Here is a 19,369-nt window from a genome sequence, read left to right as displayed (position 1 = left end):
TTTCAACTCATAATGCAAGGGAAACGCAGGTCCACAGAACACAAGGTCAAGGGAAGACATTATTCTGTCAGCCCATTTGAGACTGTGGGGCCAGCGGCTGATGTTTCCTTCAGGTTTTATTTGTCGGAGTGTTTTAAATATAAATCGTAAATAGATTTTAAAGGGCTTTTCTGACTCTCTCTCTCTCTCTCTTCCCCCCCCCCCCTCTGTTTTGGTTCTTTATCTACGGTTTATGTGGCCTTAGTTTCACTTCATCATCATCATCATCAGGTGCCATGCCCAGTTTGAGCTTTGACTGCCATGGCCCACACACTCCTGTTTCGGGTCAAGTGGATCAATTCATTTGTATTCATTTCCAGTTCTCCATCATCATTTGTCTTTGCCTTCCTCTTGCTTTCTTCCCTTCAATTGTTCCCACGATTACCGTGCATTCTAACTCCTCTTTCCTAATCACATGTCCAATGAAGTCACGTTGCCTTTTCATGATCTCATACATTATTTCTCTTTTCGTGCTTGCTCTGTTCATGACATCCTTGTTAGATATTCGTTTTGTCCATGATATTCTTCGCATCCGCCTCAAAAACCACATCTCTGCTACTTCAATTCGTTTCCTCACGTTACTAGATATTGTCCAACATTCTGAGCCATATAACATAACTGGATAAACGTAACATTTCAGTACTCTGAGGTGGGTTGTCATGCCTAGTTTAGTATTGGTCAGTATACTCTTCATTCTCGTAAAGGTGTCTTTTGCAATTCCTATTCTTCTTTTGATGTCCAAGTCGCACCTGCCATCTGATGTCACCCAACTTCCTAAGTAGCAAAAGTTCTGTACTTGTTTTATGTCTTCCCCGTTTATTCTCAACCTGCAGATAGGATTCTCCTTCTTTTTGGATATCACCATACATTCTGTCTTTTTGCAACTGACAGATCGATTCATTTTTGCACTTTCTTCAACAACTATATCAATTAAGTATTGTAGCTCTTCCTCCGTACTTGCAATTAACACAGTGTCATCCGCATATCTAAAATTATTGATGTTTCACTTCACCCTCTCTAAATTATGCTGCCTCCTCACCCATTTAATTCTCAATCCTCCAGACCATTTGATCAGGGAGGCACACCCTTTGTCTTTCAACAAAGTCTCAGATTCCCTTGGAAGAACATCAGCAGCTCAAATATCAACCAACTAGCCACAAAAAATAATTAAAACCTAATTGTGCAAGGATAAGTCTAAATAAAGGCAATTGATGTTAGATATGTTGCCAGAATGCTGACACTGCACATTTAGACCGCTGAAATCTAATTGCGGGTTTGGATCTGATCTGTATATCAGACTGAATCACATTATTTGAAAGGTTTTGATTTTCTCATGTTGAACTCTTACAGGGTAAAGGGATGGTACAGAAAGGAGCATTAGCTTCCAATGGATGCTACCTGATCTGTTAATCGTTTCCAGCATTTTCTACTTTTCCAACAAAATCATGCTTTAAGCTGCAGAGGTGGGGAAGGTGGAGAGAACTACAGGAACGTCTATGATTGTAGAGATCAAGGTCACAATGACACACTTGACGTTGGTGCTGGCAGCCAGCGAGTCACGAGACCTCATTACTGACAGATGGTCTGCTTGGAGGACATGTAAATAGAGGAAGATGATTGAGAGGAGAAAAATGCTGTAATTCTGTGATAGAGACATAATCTTGGCTAGAAATGTAGAACAAAAGGGAACATTGGAAATGCACTGCAAAGTAAGGCAGTGTATGTGACAGTGGAAAATAAAAGCTACAATTATCAGTTGTGACTTTTCATTAGAACTGGCCAGTTCTGACAGAAGCTGGAAAGGCGCGTTATCAGAAATTGATGAATTCAATATTGAGTTGTAATAACGGTAACGTGCCTGGAGACACAGTGAGGTGTAGCCAGATCAGATTATGTTTCTCTGAAACGGTGTAAAAGGCCAAAGCACGGAGGCCAGAGTGGGAGGGGATGGAAGATTAAGACAACTCCTGTCACCCATATGGAAGCCTGTTGAGCAGCCACATGATTTCTATTTGATTTCTCCAGCATAGATTTACCTGCACTGGAGGTAGTGGGCTAAATGGAAAAGACTCATGGAACCATAGCTCACAGGAAGGAATGTTTGCGTTGGTGGGAAGTGAAGAGGTAAACAAGCAAATGTATCTACCGTGGTGCATGGGAGGGAGCTGTGAGGAGGGACTGAGGGGGTGGGGGTGTGGTAGAGGTTGGCTGACATGGAACAGTGAACTATCACTCCAGTACACTGAAAGGAGAGTGAGAAGGAAAATGTATTTGGTGCTGGCATCTCAGTGAAGAGGTGTAAACGATAGGGAACAATCATCTGAATGATCATAGTGACAGCATTAACATTTGCAACTCCTGCTTCGGCTAGTGGCTTAATCGAGGGGATGATAGCCCCTCTGGCCTGGCCAAACCTAAGAAATCTCATTTGGGTGGATGCTGTGCGGTGTTCCGTTACAAATCAGTAACCTGAAATAACAAACAGTACACAATATGCGATTAAACGATTGAGCTTTATAATTCTTAATTTGACGATATGGTTAGTAAAGAAACAAAAAAAGAAAAAGGGCCCATTCTCATGAAACAGTCTAATGCGCAGCATTGGAGCTCACTGATAAGTCTGTTTGTCCACCATCGATCTCCTCCAATCGTCACTGACCTTCGGACCCTCACTCCAAGTCCACCCTGTCCGGTGGTCTACCAACTCTCCATTCGTGTCTTCTCTCCTCATCTCTCCCCGGAAAAGACCATGAATTCCCAGCTCCCAGACACACAAGAAAGAACAATATCCTGCTCATTGGCTAACATGCCCCATTATCTCTAGTCATAACCCACACATCGCTGCTACAAAGAAACCATTACCCCAGCAGTGGAACATTACCAAGAAGCCGTTACATTAGCAGTAAAACCTTGCAGCGTGTTACACATTCAAGGTTTGATGGTCAGACAGTATCATGTTCGCAATAATTTTTTATTTATTCATTTATGGGATGTGAGCGTCACCAGCTAAGCCAGCATTTATTGCCCATCCCTATTTTGTTTGTGTGGCGCGTGGCCAAGTGGTTAGGACGTTGGACTAATGATCTGAAGGTCGTGGGTTCGAGCCTCGGCCGAGGCAGCGTGCGTGTCCTTGAGCAAGGCACTTAACCACACAATGCTCCAGTCTACCCAGCGGAGAATGGGTACTGGCAAAAATGCTGGGGGTTAACCTCACGATAGACTGGCATCCTATCCAGGGGGGCAGGAGGGGGGAGTCTTGTACTCTCAATTGCATAACCGGCATAAGCACTGGCCTGATGGGCCACAAGGCTCGTGGCAGACTTTAATTTATTTTGTTCAATAATAAAAAAACACTGCGATGGGTCTAGACCACATGAGGGCGACAGGATTCCAAGGGTGGGTTTTATGACAATCAACATGGTTTCACGGTAATCAGATTTTTTTTGTAATGAATTCAAATTCACCATCTGACCGGGTGGGATTCAAACTGGGCCTCTGGATTACTGATCCAGTGGTGATTACCACTACACCAAATCTCCCCACATTTGTCAGCCCATAGCTGTCCAGATCTTAATGCATTCAGGTGTGGACTGGATCTGAGGAATTAGGAATGGAAGTGAACATTGTACAATCGTCTGCAAACATTAACTGCGGAGTTTGAAACATTCTAATCTCTTGGCAATCTGTTTTTAAAGCTCTTAAAATGTCCTCCATTAACCTTTCCATTTCCACTCCTCTTTTAAACAGTCCTTAAAAGCTTGGAATTTTCTCCCAGCTAAAAGGCGCAATATAAAAACATGTTGTACATGTAACCCTTAATAAACGCCAATCAAAATTCACATATAGTAAACTCACAGTTCGCCAGTATCTGTGCAGCTGGAATTTCAGCAAAAATTTGTTTTTATGAAGATAAGCTCAAACAGTGAATTACATTTCCTGGATTATGGAAAATAAATGTGAAAAGATGTTTTTGCTTTATTTATACTTGTATATAAATATATAAGTACATGTATAAACATAAATAGATTCAGAACTGGCTTGCCTACATAAGGTAGAGGGTGGTTGTAGATGGAGCGTATTCTGCCTGGAGGTCAGTGACCAGCTGAGTTGTGCAGGAATCTGTTCTGGGACCCCTGCCCTTTGAGATTTTTATAATTGGATAAGGAACTGGAAGGATTACTAAATTTGCAAATGACATGAAAGTTGGTGGTGTTTTGAATGATGTAGAAGGTTCTCGTAGGTTACTACGGGACAATGATAGGAGGCAGAGCTGGGCTGAGAGTGACAGATGCAGTTCAATCTGGAAAAGTGTGAAGTGGTGCCCTTTGGAAGGTCAAACGTGAAAGCAGAGTACAGGGTTAATGGCAAAATTCCTCATAGTGTGGGGGAACAGAGGGGGATCTTGGGGTCCATGACCATAGATCCCTCAAAACTGCCGCACAAGTTGATAGGGTAGTGAAGAAGACATATGGTGCGTTGGCCTTTGTTAGTCAGCGAACTGAATTCAAGAGCCACATGGTACTGTTGCAGCTCTATAAAATTCTGGTTAGACCACATTTGGGAGTATTCTGTTCAGGTCTGGCAACCTCATTATAGGAAGGATGTGGAAGCTTTAGAAAAGGTGCAGAGAAGATTTACTAGAATGCAAAGAAGGATGAAACTTGATAGAGATGTACAAGCTAATAAGAGGCATAGACAGATTAGAGGCTTGGACAGCCAGCGGAACAAGTGCTACACATGCCCTTACACTTCCTCCCTTACCACAAGTCAGGGCCCCAAACAGTCCTTCCAGGTGAGGCAACACTTCACCTGTGAGTCGACTGGGGTGATATACTGCGTCCGATGCTCCCAATGTGGCCTTTTATATATTGGCGAGACCCGACGCAGACTGGAAGACCGCTTTGCTGAACATCTACGCTCTGTCCGCCAGAGAAAGCAGGATCTCCCAGTGACCACACATTTTAATTCTACATCCCATTCCCATTCTGACATGTCTATCCACGGCCTCCTCTACTGTAAAGATGAAGCCACACTCAGGTTGGAGGAACAACACCTTATATTCCGTCTGGGTAGCCTCCAACCTGATGGCATGAACATCGACTTCTCTAACTTCCGCTAGGCCCCACCTCCCCCTCGTACCCCATCTGTTACTTATTTTTATGCACACATTCTTTCTCTCACTCTCCTTTTTCTCCCTCTGTCCCTCTGAATATACCTCTTGCCCATCCTCTGAGTCCCCCCCCCCGTCTTTCTTCCCGGACCTCCTGTCCCATGATCCTCTCGTATCCCCTTTTGCCAATCACCTGTCCAGCTCTTGGCTCCATCCCTCCTCCTCCTGTCTTCTCCTATCATTTTGGATCTCTCCCTCCCCCTCCCCCTCCAACTTTCAAATCCCTTACTCACTCTTCCTTCAGTTAGTCCTGACGAAGGGTCTCGGCCTGAAACGTCGACTGCACCTCTTCCTACAGATGCTGCCTGGCCTGCTGCGTTCACCAGCAACTTTGATGTGTGTTGCTTGAATTTCCAGCATCTGCAGAATTCCTGTTGTAAACTGTGTATATATAATTTTTGAATTTGAGTTTAAACTTGTAGATATACTGCCTGGAACTGAAACTGAAATTAACTATAATACCTAAGAATAGGAAATATATTTGATTTTATAACTAACTAGTGATAAGTAAAAAAGGAAGTTTACTTCACACTTTATACTTTATTGTCACCAAACGATTGATACTAGAGCGTACAATCATCACAGCGGTATTTGATTCTGCGCTTCCTGCTCCCTGGAGTACAAATCGACAGTAAATATTAAAAATTTAAATTATAAATCATAAATAGAAAATCAAAAAGGGAAAGTAAGGTAGTGCAAAAACAAAAGTAAGTTTAGTCTGTAAACTTGTAAATAGGGAATAACACTAGATCTAATTAGAGAAATTGGAGTAACAGAGGTTATTTTAATGAATATCACTGATTCTAACCAAACAGGAATTTGGCTTTTGTTGATATCTAAGATTTGGAACATAAACAGAACGTTTGAATTTTAAATTGTTCTTGCTCAAGTAAATATTTTGTACATATTGCTTTTTCTTATAAACAAAACCTTATTTCTAGAAGTGTGTGGTTTCTATTCACTGCCTCCTTCCGATACTTGGATTCTTCTGATGGCTATTAGCACCCAGTGTAATTTGATCTTCTCTAAAGAGTGCGACGACTAGTCACTCACGTTAAGACTGGAGCTACACAGGTGTTACAAAAGCCTGGATCGTCAATGGCCTCCACCATCCAGGCCATGCTCTTTTCTCAGGGCTGCGATCGGGAGGATGGTACAGGAGCCTCAGGACCCACACCACCAGGTTCAGGAACAGCTCTTACCCCTCAAGCAAGGGGTGCTTGAACTAGGAGGGGATAATGTCACTCAACCTCACTCGCTCCATCACTGAAAGGCTCCCTTTCAAGAAGAGCAAGAGGAAGAGGATAAGACGTGAAAGAATAGGACCTATCAAGTGTGGCAGTGGGAAAGTGTGTATGGAACCGGAGGAAATAGCAGAGGTACTTAATGAATGCTTTACTTCAGTATTCAGTATGGAAAAGGACTTGGTGATTGTAGTGATGACTTGCAGTGGACTGAAAAGCTGGAGCATGTAGATATTAAGAAAGAAGATGTGCTGAAGCTTTTGGAAAGCACCAAGTTGGATAAGTCACCTGGACCAGATGAGATGTACCCCAGGCTACTGTGGGAGGCGAGGAAGGAGATTGCTGAGCCCCTGGCAATGATCTTTGCATCATCAACGGGGAAGGGAGAGGTTCTGGAGGATTGGAGGATTGGAGGGTTGCGGATTTTGTTCCCTTATTCAAGAAAGGGAGTAGAAATAGCCCAGGAAATTATAGATCAGTGAGTCTTACCTCAGTGGTTGGTAAATTGATGGAGAAGATCCTGAGAGGCAGGACTTATGAACATTTGGAGAGGTATAATATGATTAGGAATAGTCAGCATGGCTTTGTCAAGGGCAGGTCGTGCCTTACGAGCCTGATTGAATTTTTTGAGGATGTGACTAAACACATTGCTGAAGGAAGAGCAGTAGATGTAGTGTATATGGATTTCAGCAAGACATTTGATAAGGTACCCCACGCAAGGCTTATTGAGAAAGTAAGGAGGCATGGGATCCAAGGAGACATTGCTTTGTGGATTCAGAACTGGCTTGCCCATAGAAGACAAAGAGTGGTTGTAGACGGGTCATATTCTGCATGGAGGTCGATGACCAGTGGTGTGCCTCAGGGATCTGTTCTGGGACCCCTACTCTTCGTGATTTTTATAAATGACCTGGATGAGGAAGTGGAGGAATAGGTTAGTAAGTTTGCTGATGACACAAAGGTTGGGGGTGATGTGGATAGTGTGGAGGGCTGTCAGAGGTTACAGCGGGACATTGATAGGATGCAAAACTGGGCTGAGAAGTGGCAGATGGAGTTCAACCCTGATAAGTGTGAAGTGCTTCATTTTGGTAGGTCAAATATGATGGCAGAATATAGTATTAATGGTAAGACTCTTGGCAGTGTGGAGGATCAGAGGAATCTTGGGGTCCAAGTCCATAGGACGCTCAGAGCAGCTGTGTAGGTTGACTCTGTGGTTAAGAAGGCATACGATGTATTGGCCTTCATCAATCATGGAATTGAATTTAGAAGCCGAGAGGTAATGTTGCAGCTATATAGGACCCTGGTCAGACCCCACTTGAAGTACTGTGCTCAGTTCTGGTCACCTCACTACAGGAAGGATGTGGAAACCATAGAAAGGGTGCAGAGGAGATTTACAAGGGTGTTGCCTGGATTGGGGAGCATGCCTTATGAGAATAGGTTGAGTGAACTCAGCCTTTTCTCCTTGGAGTGACAGAGGATGAGAGGTGACCTGACAGAGGTGTATAAGATGATGAGAGGCATTGATCATGTGGATAGTCAGAGGCTTTTTCCCAGGACTGAAATGGCTGCCACAAGAGGGCACAGGTTTAAGGTGCTTGGGAGTAGATACAGAGGAGATGTCAGAGGTAAGTTTTTTATGCAGAGAGTGGTGAGTGTGTGGAATGGGCTGCCAGTAACGGTGGTTGAGGTGGATACAATAGGTTCTTTTAAGAGACTCTCGGATAGGTGCATGGAGCTTAGAAAAATAGAGGGCTATGGGTAAGCCTAATAATTTCTAAGGTAGGGACATGTTCGGCACAACTTTGTGGGCCGAAGGGCCTGTATTGAGCTGTAGGTTTTCTATGTTTCTACGACCTCACCTCATTTTCTCAATATTTATTTATTTACCTTATTTATTTATTTCCCCCCTTTTCTCCTTTCTTTTTCTATTTGCACAGTCTGCTGACTTTTTCATATTGGTTGTTTGTCTGTTCTGTTGTGTATAGTTTTTCATTGTGCTTCTTGTATTTACTGTGATTACCCACAAGAAAATGAATCTCAGGGTTTTATATGGTGACGTGTATACTGTATGCACTTTGATAATAAATTTACTTTGAACTGATCTATAGCAAGCATTACTTGCAGGTTGCCTTCCAAGTCACAGCCTGTACTGATCTGTCAACATATCACCACTCCTTCAGCACCCTCTCAGCGCTCATCGCCATCTTCTCATGAGAAATAAAAGATGGGCAATATTATGGCACTTACTCTTCATACATTCTGAAGCAGCTTGGGATGTTATGACCTTGCAAAAGAATCAAATTTTCTTTTTACATGGTATCAAGCAAACTAGCTCTGACAGGGGAGAAGGGTGTGGAGGTACAAAAGGCAGAATGGGAAACAGGAAATACTGTGAAGAGGCAGTCGCAGACACAGATGACCAATGTGGACCTGTTGGCCTGAATGGCTTATTTCTATGCCATAAATCGTATGCTATTTCCTTTCTCCTATATGTATTTTACATCATTATCAAACCAGCTGAGAATGAGGGATTTTTCAGACATGTGTTGCACCACTTACTTGGAGAGGCAAAGATATTTCTGGGAAAAGTGAGGCCGTTACTGCCACTTACAGACCAAGCAACAACATTTACAGCAAATATCTGTGCACCCTGTTCGCTAAGACCTCCTCCAGGCCTACCACATTCTAAAGTCACCACAGTCCTCTAACTCCTATTTTCCCTCCCTTCGCCACTAGCAAAAGCTGTATCCCAAGCCTAGGAATTCCCTCCCAAAACCCCCTTCCCTTAAAATGTTGCTTAAAACCTCTCTCTTTGGTCAAACCTTCTGGCAGTTCCACAAATATTTCCTGCTTTGGCTTAGCATAAAACTTGTTGGAAGTTATTCCTGTGATGTAGTCTGGAGACATTTGCTAGTGGCTGAGATGCCATATAAAATACAAATTGTGTTGTTAATGATGAAATCTATTTGGAAGAAAAGATACATCCAACAGTAGGTGGCGATGTTACAAAAGTCAAGACAATGATGGAAGATTCAGGGCCATGGGTTTATTTGCATGTGGTGGATGTAGTGACACTGACATCACATGGTGGCAGAAAAAGCCTTCACTACAATAACACCTTTTACCAACGCAGATCAGCCAAAAAAACTTCACACAGACAACACAATAATTATATGATGCTGGAACACAGCCAGTTCCCACAAAAAGTATGTTGATAATACCCTGATAATTCTTGGTTGATAGATAAACATTGGCCTGCATGCTGTGGATAACATCTCAGCTTCCTGCAAGTGACACAACATGTCAACCGGAGGAGGCTAACAGGGCCTCTGACAGAGCAATTCTCCCTCAGTACCACTGTCTCAGCACCAGTCTACAGTTTGCATCTGAGTTGCTAGAGAGGGACTTGAACCCCTGGCCTTCAAATCCAGAGGCAGAATGCCTGGTAATTGCTACAGTTTCCATTATGTTCTTATCAATTCTCTGGATTTTAGATGGTTCATCTCATTTCCAGATTGTTGTTTCTCTTCCCCCTAGTCAATTCAAATAGGATTTCACCATGGCAATACTAGCATCTTTTTTTAGACACTATAATTTCCTGATACTTGATTTCAATTGATTTATAGGGTCAGGTTGCATCCTTAACAATACAATCTATGCTTAAAACGTTCTTTGATCTCAAAAGCAGATGCTGGAAGAACTCATTGGGACACAGTGCATTTGTGCAGGCAAAAGGTGAAAATCAATGTTTCAGATTGAGACCCTGTATCAGGACTGAGAGGAAAGAGGGAAGACTACCAAGTAAATTAAGAGTCAATCTACGCCACAGATGCTGCCTGACCCACTGAGGTCTTACAGCATTCAGATTTCTGCTCCAGATCCCAGCATTGCCAGTCTCTTTTGTCTTCATTCTTTCACCTCACCCTTCTTCACACAGTTACAGGCAGAACCTTTCCTACTATCAAAACAACATCTTCAAGAGTTGGTGCTTCAAGAAGATGGCATTCATCATGAAGGACCCTTACCATCTGGCACATGTCCTCGTCTCACTGACTATCATCAGGGAGCCTTAAGATCCACACTCAGTGATTTAGAAACACCTTCTTCCCCTCCACCATCAGAGTTCTGAACAGTCCACCAACACTACCTTGTTATTTTTTTTTGCTGCACTATTTTGTTTTGGAACTTAGAGTAATTTTATTCCTTTGTGCTGTATTGCTGTAGCAAAACAAAACAAAAATTCACATCATATAAGACAATGATGATAAATCTGATTCTGATTTTCTGCAACTCCCGTGACCTTCCTATCCTGGTCTCCTCTGCACACCCTGCATTTCCATCAACCCACTAATGAAAGCTGTTTCTCCAGCTCCCTCTCCATAAACCCTGGCGTGCCCTCCCTCAACCGTACTTTGTCTTTTATGCTTAAACCCTATCACTGATCAACAGCAATCTCTCCAACAGACTTGATGTCAAACTTTGTCTGCTAATGCTCCACTGATGGGCCCGGCACCATTTTACTACACTCTAAGGTACAAGGTATTGTTCTTTGTGGCACAAGAGAATTCCAAGAAACCTCAAACTATTAAACTCAAAACTGAGAGAAGCTGAAAGTCAGTTCTTTCACAGTTAATAGTAATCCATTAATTACACAAAGATAGAAGGAAGATTATGTGCTTCTTGAAGGGAATTAGCATAGTTAGAAAATTGGCTGATTGGTAAAAGGAAGCGAGTTGGAATAAAGGAGGCCTATTCTGGTTGGCTGCCAATGACAATGGTTTTCTGCAGGGGTCGGTATTGAAGCCACTTCTTTTCATGTTATATGTTGATAAATTGGATGACAGAACTGATGGCTTTGTCACCAAGTTTGCAGATAATACAAAGAAAGATGAAAGCAGGGAGTCTGCAGAAGGCTTTAGACAGATTAGAAGAATGGGCAAAGAAGTGGCAGATGGAATATAGTGTACAGAAGATTAAGGTCATGCATTTTGGTAGAAGGAATAAAGGTGTAGACTATTTTTGAGAAGGGGAGAAAATTAAAAAATCAGAGGTGCAAAGGGACTTGTGCAGGAATCCCTAAAGGTTAACTTGCAGGTTGCATCGGTGATAGGGAAGGTGAACACAATGTTACCATTCATTTGGAGAGGACTTGAAGACAGAAACGGGTGAAATTATTATGGGGAACAAGGAAATGATGGACAAGCTGAACAGGTTCTTTGGATCTGTCTTCACTAGGGAAGACACAAACAATCTCCCAGATGTAATAGTGGCCAGAGGACCTAGGGTAATGGAGAAACTGAAGGAAATTCACATCAGGCAGAAAATGGTGTTGGGTAAACTGATGGGACTGAAGGTTGATAAATCCCCAGGGCCTGATGGTCTGCATCCCAGGCTACTTAAGGAGGTGGCTCTAGAAATCGTGGACGCATTGGTAATCATTTTCCAATGTTCTATAGATTCAGGATCAGTTCCTGCGGATTGGAGGGTAGCTAATGTTATCCCACTTTTTAAGAAAGGAGGGAGAGAGAAAACAGGCAATTATAGACCAGTTAGTCTGACATCAGTGGTGGAGAAGATGCTGGAATCAATTATAAAAGATATAATAGTGGCATATTTGGATAGCAGTGGCAGGATAGGTCCGTGTCAGCATGGATTTACGAAGGGGAAATCATGCTTGACTAACCTTCTGGAATTTTTGAGAATGTGACTATGAAAATGGACATGGGAAAGCCAGTGGATGTAGTGTACCTGGACTTTCAGGAAGCCTTTGATAAGGTCCCACATAGCAGGTTAGTGGGCAAAATTAGAGCACATGGTATTGGGGGTAGGGTACTGACATGGATTGAAAATTGGCTGGCTGGCAGGAAACAAAGAGTAGGGATTAATGGGTTCTTTTCAGAATGGCAGGCGGTGACTAGTGGGGTACTGCAAGGCTCCGTGCTGGGACCACAGCTTTTTACAATATACATTAATGATTTAAATGAAGGGATTAAAAGTAACATTAGCAAATTTGCAGATGACACAAAGCTGGGTGGCAGTGTGAAATGTGAGGAGGATATTATGAGAATGCAGGGTGACTTGGGCAGGTTGGGTGAGTGGGCAGATGCATGGAAGATGCAGTTTAATGTGGATAAATGTGAGGTTATGCACTTTGGTGGCAAGAACAGGAAGGCAGATTACTATCTGAATGGTGTCAAGTTAGGAAAAGAGGAAGTACAATGAGATCTAGGTGTCCTTGTTCATCAGTCACTGAAAGTAAGCATGCAGGTACAGCAGGCAGTGAAGAAAGCTAATGGCATGCTGGCCTTCATAACAAGGGGAATTGAGTATAGGAGCAAAGAGGTCCTTCTGCAGTTGTACAGGGCGCTGGTGAGACCACACCTGGAGTATTGTGTACAGTTTTGGTCTCCAAATTTGAGGAAGGACATTCTAGCTATTCAGGGAGTGCAGCGTAGGTTCACCAGGTTAATTCCGGGGATGGCGGGACTGTCATATGTTGAAAGATTGGAGCGACTGGAGTTTTATACACTGGAATTTAGAAGGATGAGAGGGGATCTGATTGAATCATATAATATTATTAAGGGATTGGACACGCTAGAGGCAGGAAACATGTTCCCAATGTTGGGGGAGTCCAGAACCAGAGGCCACAGTTTATGAATAAAGGGTAGACAATTTAGAACGGAGTTGAGAAAAAACTTTTTCACACAGAGAGTTGTGGTTCTGTGGAATGCTCTGCCTCAGAAGGCAGTGGAGGCCAATTCTCTGGATTCTTTCAAAAAAGAGTTAGATAGAACTCAAAGATAGCAGAGTGAAGAGATATGGGGAGAAGGCAGGAAAAGGGTACTGATTGTGGATGATCAGCCATGATCACAGTGAATGGTGGTGCTGGCTCAAAGGGCTGAATGGCCTACTCCTGATCCTATTGTCTATTGTCTATTGACTTGAATAAAAGAGCAAGGATGAGAAGCTGAGTCTTTTTAAGGCATTGGTCAGACCATATTTGGAGTATCATGAGCAGTTTTGGGCCCTTTTATCTAAGAAAAGTGTGCTGGCATTGGAAAGGGTCCAGAGGAGGTTCACAAGAATGATTCCAGGAATAAAAGGGTTAATGAATCAGGAGCACCTGCTGGCTCTGGGCCTGTACTTGTTGGAACTTAGAAGAATGAGGGAGGAGGAGATTTCACTGAAACCTATCGAATATTGAAAGGCCTGGGTAGAATGGGTGGAGAGGATGTTTCCTGTAGTGGGTGAGTCTATGACCAGAGGGCACAGCCTCAGAATAGAGGGACATCCATTCGGATCGGAGATATACCCAGTCATTGGGTATATTTAAAGCAGAGGTTGATAGGTTCTTGGTTAGTCAGGGTGTCAAAGGTTACAGGGAGAAGACAGAAGAATGGGGTTGAGGCAGATAACCAAGCAGCCATGATGGAATGGTGGAGCAGCTTAAGGGCTCAGTCGCCTAATTCTGCTCTCATGTCTTATGGGATTTATACATAGGTTTGCCAATAAAGATACGCATCCCGGATATTCTCTCTTCTCACCCCTCCCATAGGGCAGAAGATATAAAAGTCTGAAAGCACGCACCACCAGGCTAAAGGACAGCTTCTATCCCACTGCTATAAAGCCTTTAAACAATTCCACAGAAAAATAAAATGGACTTGACCTCACAATTTACCTCGTTATGTCCTTCCGCCTTATTGTCTCCCTGCACTGCACTTTCCCGGTAAATGTATCATTTCATTTTGCACTTTGTTATTGTTTTATCTTGTACTAACTTGCATTGCTATAATAAATCAATCTGCATGAACACAAAGCAAGTCATTTTTCATCGTACTTTGGCACACGTGACAATAATGAACCAACTTACCAAAAAGGTGCTGCGTTCTGAGTAATCTTACTGAAGAGCTGTTGCCCTATCATCTCTGTATGTGTGTTCCACTTTGACAGCTCTCCCAAGCAGATGAGTGCTGGAGAGAATAAAAGATTAATGTAATTTTAGAATCAGGCTGAAACTGAAGAGACAAGCCAATTAATAACAGTGCGTCAACGTCAGCTGAAATTACTGCCTGAGATTACATCTGCTTTCCTATCGTCGCTGAGAATAAGCTCAAGTGAAGCGTTGACGGGAAGCAGGACCAAGTGAGAATGTCAGCTAATACAGAGACTTCCTAATGCATTTATAAACGTGAAAGATGACATCCAACATCCAAACTGACATGAACTAAAATGGAAATGCTTGAAGCTGTATTAGTTTTCCTACCCTATTTCTCATTATGTTATGTATGCACTAGTATACACACAGTTGTGGATACACATATACAATATAAAACAGTACAGACCCTTCAGCCCACGATATCTTGCTGACCTTATAACCTAGTTTAAGATCAATCTAACCTTTCCCTCCCACATAGCCCTCCATTTTTTGTATCATTCATGTGCTTATCTAAGAGTTTCTTAAACGTCCCTAATGTATTTGCCCCTACCACCACACTTGGCAGAGGATTCCACACACCCATCACTCCCTGTGCAAAACAATTCGCCTCTGACATCCTCCTTATACTTTCCTCCAATCTCCTTAAAACTATGTATTAGTCATTTCCATACTGGGGGAAAAACCTGACTATGCCTCTTATCATCAGTATACCTCTCATTCTCATTTGCTCCAAAGAGAAAACCCCTAGCTCACTCAGTCTATCCTCATAAGACATGCCCTCTAGACCTGGTAGCATGGTGCTGTATCTCCTCTGCAGCCTCTCTAAAGCTTCCACATGCTTCCTATAATTGTCAGGCAGGTATATAGTCAAGTCCCCACCCAACTAACAGGAATCATCTGCCACTTGTTTCCAATGCATCACCGGCAGCCTATTTAAACCCAGCTCTCAGCCACAGTCCTTGTTCACCCATTGGACCAATCAGCCCCAGCCAGATGTTCTGGGCCTTCAGTTCCCTCGTAGCAACGATGCGTTAAGTATCTGCTCTCTCTTGTTTTGTGGCCCAATCTGGTTTGTTATTTTACAGATTTTTTTAAGTGGTCACTCATTGCTAAATTGATACTGCTTGCTTCACATTTGGGTCAAGACATCTCTAAATTTCCTGGCAGGATGGGTGAACCCGTGATTGGCCCAGGCAGAGAATGCTCATCGAAAGGAAGTTGCTTGCTGATATGAGTGCACAATCCAAAAACAGCAGGAATCCACTGACCATCTGTACGACACTCTCAACCAACTCTCCACCTCATTACAGTTACCCTATGCCAGTCAACCCTTTCCCTTACAGCCCCAGATTTCAGGGCCGAATGCTTCAACAGATTCCCCAACGTCGAGTCTCCGTCTGTATTGCACTTCAAGCTGCAGCTATCGCTGTATACCATGGACCCTCACACTCGATACTGGATTACACTATGTGATTCAGGACCCGCACGCTCATTACTGGATTACACTGTGGGATTCAGGACCCTCACGCTCGTTACTGGATTACACTGTGGAATTCAGGACCCTCACACAAGTTACTGGATTACACTGTGAGATTCAGGACCCTCACACTCGATACTGGATTACACTGTGGGATTCAGGACCCTCACGCTCATTACTGAATTACACTGTGGGATTCAGGACTCACACACTCGATGCTGGATTACACTGTGGGATTCAGGACCCTCACACTCCGTACTGGATTACACTGTGGGATTCAGGACTCTCACACTCGATACTGGATTACACTGTGTGATTCAGGACCCTCACACTCATTACTGGATTACACTGTGTGATTCAGGACCCTCACGCTCGGTACTGGATTACACTGTGGGATTCAGGACCCTCATGCTCATTACTGGATTACACTGTGTGATTCAGGACCCTCACGCTCATTACTGGATTACACGGTGAGATTCAGGACCCTCACGCTCGGTACTGGATTACACGGTGAGATTCAGGACCCTCACACAAGTTACTGGATTACATTGTGGGATTCAGGACCCTCACGCTCAGTACTGGATTACTCTGTGGGATTCAGGACCCTCACGCTCAGTACTGGATCACACTGTGGGATTCAGGACTCTCACACTCGGTACTGGATTACACTGTGTGATTCAGGACCCTCACGCTCGGTACTGGATTACACTGTGGGATTCAGGACCCTCATGCTCATTACTGGATTACACTGTGTGATTCAGGACCCTCACGCTCATTACTGGATTACACGGTGAGATTCAGGACCCTCACGCTCGGTACTGGATTACACGGTGAGATTCAGGACCCTCACACAAGTTACTGGATTACATTGTGGGATTCAGGACCCTCACGCTCAGTACTGGATTACTCTGTGGGATTCAGGACCCTCACGCTCAGTACTGGATCACACTGTGGGATTCAGGACTCTCACACTCGGTACTGGATTACACTGTGGGATTCAGGACCCTCACGCTCATTACTGGATTACACTGTAGGATTCAGGACCCTCACACTCAATACTGGATTACACTGTGGGATTCAGGACCCTCACGCTCATTACTGGATTACACTGTGGGATTCAGGACTCTCACACTCGATACTGGATTACACTGTGGGATTCAGGACCCTCACACTCGGTACTGGATTACACTGTGGGATTCAGGACTCTCACACTCATTACTGGATTACACTGTGTGATTCAGGACCCTCACGCTCATTACTGGATTACACGGTGAGATTCAGGACTCTCAGGCTCGGTACTGGATTACACTATGTGATTCAGGACCCTCACGCTCATTACTTGATTACACTGTGGGATTCAGGACCCTCACACTCGATGCTGGATTACACTGTGGGATTCAGGACCCTCACGCTCATTACTGGATTATACTGTGGGATTCAGGACCCTCACACTCATTACTGGATTACACTGTGGGATTCAGGACCCTCACAACACTACTTTTACCATCACAGACTCTCAGACCAATTGAAAGACAAGCTGTCTACCCTGGCGATGCCTATCGACCTCGAAAGCCTTATCACTCTAGTCCTCCGAATTGACAAGAGTCTTGTGGAACGACCCTCCAGATCATTATCTCGAACCCTAGTTTCATTCCCAGAACCACTTCAGGCCACAGGACCCTCATTATTAGTGCCTCCAATACCCAAGCACTTATGGAGAGCTCCCTAACTCCCCAAGCGTGGGAGCATCAGTGGAGAAACAATTTGTACACTCACTGTGGAGCCACTGAACACTCGTGCATCAAATACCCACTGCACCCAGGAAAACAGCATCACCAGGTAGAGACAAGAGGTCTTCTCTCTGGTTGTCTCCCTCCACACCCTCATTCCAGCAGCATAAGTCATCTCACTTTGTCTTCCTCCACATCCCAACCGCTCTCTGCACACGGCTGATGGTGCTGGAGTCTGGCACAGCAGGGAACTTTCTGAACCAGCAGTGACAACTTGGACTCCCTACTGAGCCTTTCTCTTATTTCCGTACTTACAGCCACCGACAGACATCCCTTGGGTCTAGGATGGTGAGAGCACGCACGTGGCCTGTGCACATAAGCATTGGAGAGCACTCAAGTCCATCCAAGAACTCTTTATTGACCCACCTAATTCTAACCCTGGCTGTCCACTCATGACCCTCACTTCACCTGGCCACCTGGTTCACTATTGAATTGGAGATGCTCGCCCACCTCAAAAGCCTCATCATGACCCTCACTTCATCCCATAGATCCGTGGAGACGGAGGAAACTTACGACCTGACCAAACTCCCACAGGAAACCACGACTTAAGGCTGATTTATACTTCTGTGTCAAATTGACGCCGTAGCCTACGCGTGGTGTGAGCATCTATACATGTGTGTTGGTGTGTCTACGTCGCTTGCAATTCACACACGTCACCCATGCGCACACACCTGCCCATGCAAGGCTTCATGGTCACAGTAGTCTTTCTCGGGGTAAACAAGTTTAAAGCGAGCGTCCTCTTTCGTAAAAGCGAAATGTGTCCTCCATAATTTCGGAGGTCTGTAAAGCTTTATGGAAAGCATTGCGGCCAGAGTTCCTTCCCTGCCCTTCACTCGGCCAATGGGAAGCTATTGCAGCGTAGGATGAAATGCAATGCTACCAAGTGGACCAATCACAGCTGTTGCAATCTGCGTTGCCGCGACGCGTAGTTACATTTTGTGAGAGGTGCGCGTCAGGTTACGGCGCAGGGATCCGCGTAGGGTTCACGCCTACGCCGTATCTACAGCATCAAAGTATAAATCAGCCTTAAGCCATCACCTTCAGTAAAAGGGAAGCCAGCATCCTGCTGCCTCGCAGACCACATGACTGTGCAATCCATCACCTCCCAGGCACCACCCCTCCCCGAGGTGAGGTCAGTCATTTGTTTTCTTCTCACCAACCCAGTTCCAAGAACACTACAGCACACACCTTGTTTTGACAGTTTTATCCAGCTGAAATTGAGAGTGACTCTCAGCCCATCGTAGATCCTCGCCCTGGTCATTGAGATCTTAAGAACCAGATCCGCCAGGCCCTACACCATGAACCTGCTCTGGCCAATGCACCTGACAACTGCACGTACGTGCTGGCGACTGTGCGCTCTTAGGCCTTTCAGTGGGCTCACTCCTCACTCACCAGCCATCCAGGCGTACAATGGATTCTGGTTTTTTTGCAACGTCTGTTCTGGTCGTCCATCATGATCGCAAATGTACGTCAGTCTGTCTCTGCCTGTCCTCAATGTGCCCAGACTAACTTCACCAACCAACAGCCCTCTGAGTTCTTGTGGCCCAACCCCCAGTGCCTGTGGTCCCACACCACAATGAATTTCATCATTGGTTTGCCACCTTCCGATGGAGCCACAGCAATCATGAGTGGTGGACTGGTTCTCCAAGGCAGCCCGCATCACTGCCCTCTCCAAAGTTCTGTCAGCCCCTGAGGCAGCGAACGCGGTTCACCCAC

At 44.4% G+C, this 19,369-nt stretch overlaps 1 protein-coding gene across 1 annotated transcript in view; it reads right to left on the bottom strand.

Annotated features, from left to right (window-relative positions):
* pomgnt2 (protein O-linked mannose N-acetylglucosaminyltransferase 2 (beta 1,4-)) overlaps nt 1-19,369 on the bottom strand; it is a 63,883-nt gene that overhangs the window by 1,344 nt on the left and 43,170 nt on the right. Inside the window, exon 7 of the mRNA XM_072260989.1 lies at nt 14,321-14,420. Within this exon, the coding sequence (XP_072117090.1) occupies nt 14,321-14,420 (100 nt within the window). The remainder of the gene's footprint in view (nt 1-14,320; nt 14,421-19,369) is intronic.

The sequence above is a fragment of the Mobula birostris genome, chromosome 1 (genome assembly GCF_030028105.1).
Source record: "Mobula birostris isolate sMobBir1 chromosome 1, sMobBir1.hap1, whole genome shotgun sequence".
Classification (NCBI taxonomy): Eukaryota; Metazoa; Chordata; class Chondrichthyes; order Myliobatiformes; family Myliobatidae; genus Mobula; species Mobula birostris.
The sequence above is the reverse complement of the archived record's forward strand: the minus strand, read 5'-3'. Positions and strand labels throughout refer to the sequence as shown.